The 5,775-nt window shown below is 40.3% G+C and overlaps 1 protein-coding gene across 1 annotated transcript; it reads right to left on the bottom strand.

The window, feature by feature from the left end:
* Nucleotides 1-964: 964 nt before the first annotated feature.
* Nucleotides 965-3,564, bottom strand: LOC110109026 (L-ascorbate oxidase homolog). The gene is made up of 2 exons (XM_020839921.2): nucleotides 2,820-3,564; nucleotides 965-1,922 (listed from the first exon to the last, which is right to left on the bottom strand). Exons 1-2 carry the CDS (start codon nucleotides 3,515-3,517, stop codon nucleotides 965-967), a joined length of 1,656 nt encoding a protein of 551 aa, XP_020695580.1. The 5' UTR covers nucleotides 3,518-3,564.
* Nucleotides 3,565-5,775: the final 2,211 nt, after the last annotated feature.

Below are 5,775 nucleotides of genomic sequence, written 5' to 3' on the forward strand. Positions count from 1 at the left end.
ATTCTTAATACACTTCACTTGAAGTAAATTCTTACAACTCATATCACTTTATTTGACTAACTTATACATATATCTTTCTCCCTCCTTAGTAATTAATCTATTATATAAATCATTTAAAGCAAAGATCTTTGTATCGCATATTGCTTTCTTAGATTCCTTACATATATCTTTATAGCTTTCTCAATTATCAGAGTTTTTATATCTAAACTAATTTTTTAAAAAAATCTTCTTATTTTTTATCTTTTGTTACACATTTGAATTCCACCACCAACTAATTTTACTATTATCAGTGTTTTCTTTTGACACTCCAAGCACATCCTTTGTCATATTCTTAATATTACTAGTTATTTTTTTCACATAACATTAGCATCCTTATGCACAAACATAATCTAAATAGGGGTTCAAGGGAAGAGCTCAATTCATGCAATTTGTCTGTAAGATGCAATTTTTTTATACTCAAAATTATTTTTTAAAAATCTTAGAGCTTCTTATTCTAGAATTCTTCCTTATCTCTCTATTTATCTACTATTTTGTTCACCGGGTAGTCTCAATACAATTGGTTGTAATTCTCGAATAATTATGGATTCAATGGAATTCATATATATTGAATCATTTTTTATTTTTTCATAGTTTTACTTAAAAAAATAAAAATAAATAAATAAATACAAAATTTACATAACTTCACATGATAATTCAATGCAGACAAAATCAAATAAAAAAAATTCTCTATATTAATTCTGTGACCGACAACAAATTTTATTTTTAGTATATTGATCAAAAAAATCTGTCCAAGCAATGAATAATAAATATATCCTGCTGCAAAGGCTTGCAGCTGATTTTCATTTTTAATAAATAAAGTTTAAGAAAATTGACTATAGCACATCGAAAATAGTTCACACTTTATAGACTCGCCATATATTTAAGGTAAAGCTTTCTAAATACTAAGTTGAACACTTTCAGAAGCTTAGGAGTAAGGCGGTGGCAGTGGAAGATCTGTAATAGAGCCACAACGGAGAGCATTCTCAGGTAAGTTGTATTCATCCCTGAGAGACCGCTCCGGCGACAGAACGCTGATGTAAAGCTGCTGTCCAAGATACCGGCGGTCCCAAATCTCCGACCTCAGGTTCCACATTCCGGCATTGTCGAAGGTCAACATGATCGCCGTCCATGAACGAGGATACACCTGGATGGTGTGCCTGCTCACAGCATCAAGTAAGTTGTACGTTTTCCTGCTCTCCGGGGTCCAGCAGCCAGGCCCCATTCCGGTAGGGAAGAAGGAATAACCATTTAGATGATAGGACTGCACGCTCTTCTCCGGGTTCTCAAGTATGATCTCAATAAACGTCCTGAACTCCGCCGTGATCACGTTCGGAGCTATGGTCACCGCCGTGCCGTTAGCCGGAGGCTCGTCGGTGATCAAGTTGTACTTGAAAACAGTACCATTGATCCCGAAATACTCAGCGAGCTTAAGCGGCACGGTGGGATCAGTATGAGACACGCCGTTGAGCACAAAGCGAAGCTTTCCGTCGACGGCGGATGTGGCGCTGGCGAGCTTGATGGTGCGGGTGATGTTGATCTGTCCGTAGTGGTATGAGCCCTGTGGGTTGGGTCGGGCCGCGCTGGCGGTGAGATTCCAACGGAAAGAGCGCCATTGGTTGAGCGACCAAGCCCAGGTGGTCGGTGCCGGAGGGAGGTCGGGGGTTGCCGGGACGCTGCTTCCACGGTAGCGGATGATAGCAGTTGCCGTCTGCACGGTTTTTTGAAACCGGGTGGAGGCGACGAGGAAGTAGTCGCGCGGCGATTGATCGGCTGTGACGAGGACGGAGTAGCATTGGCCGGCGTGGACGTCCAACGAGTCGTAAACATTTTGCATAGTGTGGCTGCCGTCGATCTCTACTAGCTTTAGCGTGTGCCCCTGAATCCTGAACATATATAATCGGGTGGTCAAAGTTAGTCAATGTGGATTGCGGGAAGTTGCTGCATACCCTAAAATAAATAAACATAATAATATTATTTTTTATTTTGATGGCTTAAGAGGAATCTACAATTTTTATTTGAGGATGAATTTTATTAATCTTCCTATCTAAATTAAATGATGGCGTTACATAATTCTATGGAACAATATTATATATGTTTTTTTTTAAATATATCTAAACGATATATCTAAACCAATTAATTTAAGAAAATGCCACCGATCTTTATTTCATAAGATTTTTTTTTATAAATATTTATTGTAATAATTTGTATTAATTTTAAGTCTATTTAAAATGGATACATTCCAATGAAATTGGGTATGCTTAGAATTAGGCGGCTCTAGGGGTGTCAATATTTGACACACCCGAAAATCCGACCCAAATATGTCCGGGAAATTTTGGGTTCGAGTTGACCTGAGCCTGAATTGGGTCAGGTTCTGGTTAAGGTTTTCGACTCATTTTAAAAATCGGGTCAAGTTCGAGTTGAGCCGGGAACCCGAGATGGACTCGGAATGACCCGAATTGCTTGCGCTGACCCGCCTGCCCACCGTTCCTACGTCTTGCAGTCGGTTGCCAGTCCGCTTTAGCCAACTTTTGCTGTCACCGACCACCGACCTACCGCTGCTAACGACCTGCTGCTGTCGGAATTGTCGTGTCTGCGGGTCGGGTTCATGTCTGAAAAATCAGCTTGTTTGCAAAAATAAGCCAGGTTTGATTTGATTTGAATAGTGTCAGATCAATTCCAGATTTGATCCGAACCTGACTTGAGACCCGAAATTGACACCCTAGGGCACGGCAACTGTATAAAAGCAAATTTTTTAAGAGTTTAAATATTCGACCAATTACCTGAAGTTGAGCGAAGCCTTCAGCCCGACGTTGCACACGCGGAAGCGGTAGACCTTCCCAGCCTCCAGAAAGAACATGGGAGCATCACCGAGCTTGGCCGACGCGGCGCCGTTGATAAGCACGCCGCGAGCGCGTGTTAGGTGGCGGCCGGAGTCGAGCAACCGAGTGAGGGTCTTGTGGCTGATTCCGTACCAGTCGGAGATTAGCACGTCGAACTCATCAGCCGGTGGATCAAATGGAACGGGTATGAGAAGGCGACTGTGCACGCGGATTGGACCGTACCCACCGGCGGCCTTCTGCATGCCAATGCTGGGGTAGTAATAGAAGCTGCCGATCTGGTCCTTCGCTTGCCAGTGATAGGTGAAGTTTTGGCCCGGCGGGATTGGGCAGTTGGTGCCCGGCATTCCGTCCTGCCACGAGTTCTTGCGCTGCTGGATGCCGTTCCATGAGAGGAGGAAAGGCTCGTCCAGTTGGTTGAAGACGTTGACGACGATATTGTTGTTGCTGGTGCAGTTGATGACGGGGCCGGGGAACTGGTTATTAATCATGATGACCTGTTGGGGGACCCCGAAGGGGAAGATGGTGCCGTAGCTGACCGTCCATGTGAAGTACAGATACGGGTCCTCAGCGCCGGCGGAGATGAAGGCGATGAATAGAACAACGGCGAGTGTTACGCCAGATTTATCCATCGACGACATTGCTGCTTGGTGTTTTTGAGTTTGCTCTGTTGTTATTGAGAAGAGAGATTAGGGAGACATGAATGGAAGGTCCCGAGGCTAGCCTTTGCAGGATCGAAGTTGCGAGCTAGCCTGGGAAAATTGAGCGCTCCTTCGATGTGCAGAGGCAAGAGATTGGCGTGTTTTATAGCAAAAGATGTGGAGCTTCGAATGCTATTTTTAGACCTGAGGAGCTGCCGTTTGATTTGAAAGGTGGGAGAGCTCGAACGTTTTAATGGAGGTTTGGGTTGTGTGTCGAAATGCTAATGAAGATAACTAATTTAGGCAAAATTTGCAGCATTTCTGTCGGATTTAGCTTCCAATATAAGGTTACAAATTTTTCTGTCATTGATGGGGCCAGCAAAGACTTCCCGGATGCCATTGAAACTGCATTCCTCTATCGCCGCCAACAAGAAACCGGTGACAGTTCTTCCTCTCTGTCCTCTTCTGGTTTTTATTTGAGTAATCCCTCAATCAATATTTTCCTATTATGAAAAGAGCAGCCAAATATATGTATTTTTCTTTATGAATTTGAGAATTTGATCATATTGAATTGATAGGATATTCCATAAAAGTACCAGTAGATTTCTATCTTATCATCCTAGTTTCTTTTATAAAATCTAGAGTATATTATTATTATTGAGAGATAGTTATAAAGATTTGCAGTAAGAGAGGTAGAGACTATGAAAGAGTTAAAGTTAGCAAGTGGTGCAAAGGTTTCTCGATAATCTCTGTCAAATTTTTATAAGATTTTGGCATTCTTAGATCTTTCTTGTGAGCAATTAGGATATCAAGATTAGAATTAGTATTACTAATTTGAGAAGGATGATCGGGGAATAGATTTGGCAAGTGATTTGCTATGGAGGAATGCTTGGTTCATCAATATCTGTTAAATTTTCAATGTGGTAAGGGTTCCAAGCTTTAGGGAGATTAAGGGACTGTGCTTGAGGAAGTTCATGGAGGGACAAAGGCTTAGAGAGAGTATCATATTCATAAAGAGTTTTTTGGAATTCTCCTCCTGAGTGTAATTTTTGAAAAATAAGGGCTAGTTTTCAAAATATATTTTACCGTATTTATTATTCATAAGAATGTAGCATTGCACAATAATAAAAAGAAGATTTATTAATGGAACAAATTGGATGAAATTAATGATGGTATCAAATAGTTCAAGGATTTTTTGACAGATTTTTGACACAAAAATTGTGATAAATAGTTTACTTATTTCAAGTAAAATTCCACCAAAATTCCCCTAAAAATCTCTCAATGTTTATTCCAACCCAGGGCATTCTTCCTCCCATTAGTGATATTAGTTGCTTATGCACCTTTCTTGCCCTGTTTCATCTTGATATGTCACAAAAAATCGTCTTGGTCAAGCACAAATCTCGAAGCATATATGAATTTAAAACTTCAAAAATTAAATTTTGGACAATCTAGACTCTAATTTCGGCAAACTTATAGTCAAATTGAATGTCTCAAGGAGATGAACCCAAGGACGCCAAAATCGGGCCAATCTAAGCTCAAATGGGCCCAAGTAAAGGGATCGAAGTATATTTGGAAACTTCAAAGCACTATTTGGATAATAAAATGATCTTCAAATATGGTATGCTTATAATCGAATCGAGCGGCTTGACAAGACGAATCCAGCAAGCCCAAGATCACTCAATTCTGAAATCATTGAGGCAATTAAATACTGAACCAACGCTCTATGATTAAAGGGATTAATATGAGCTGTCTGATGGAGCACTCCGAATTTGCCCCAAACCTCTATGATTAAGGGGATCAATATGAACACTCTATGATGGGGCAGATCCTATTGTGTTTAACTGTGACATGGTAGTGCCAATTTCTTAAGGATATGTACTAGTGCCAAAAAATTAGAAAAAAAAGTATAATTAAATCACTATAATATTTATGTTATGGAGAAGACGTGCGGTTTGTGATTTGGACTTATAATAACTCATGAAATAATTTTTTTACTGTGATATGTCAAATCTTATCCTATAAATTTTAAAGGTTAATACAACCATCGTCCAATTACGTTCCTTTCGACCTCCATTTCTTGTCGACTAATCCCTTTTGGCCATCGTCGTATTACTATACTCCCTCTAGCCACTGTCGTCCATCGACTACAGTTCCTCTAATGACTAGTTCAACTGTGAACTGATCATATGGACAATCGGTCCTCATGAAAAATCGGTCTAGCATCAAACCTATGAGAACAAATTTGAACTGCATGTTCA

Source organism: Dendrobium catenatum, unplaced genomic scaffold (assembly GCF_001605985.2).
Source record: "Dendrobium catenatum unplaced genomic scaffold, ASM160598v2 original_scaffold_96786, whole genome shotgun sequence".
Lineage (NCBI taxonomy): Eukaryota > Viridiplantae > Streptophyta > Magnoliopsida > Asparagales > Orchidaceae > Dendrobium > Dendrobium catenatum.

What these genes read in the sequence shown, in the direction of transcription:
- LOC110109026 (XM_020839921.2), bottom strand. Translation starts at nt 3,517, where the DNA reads ATGTCGTCGATGGATAAATCTGGCGTAACACTCGCCGTTGTTCTATTC. An exon ending in AAGGCTTCGCTCAACTTCAG is followed by an intron (nt 1,923 to 2,819) that starts GTAATTGGTCGA and finishes ATATATGTTCAG; the next exon opens with GATTCAGGGGCACACGCTAA.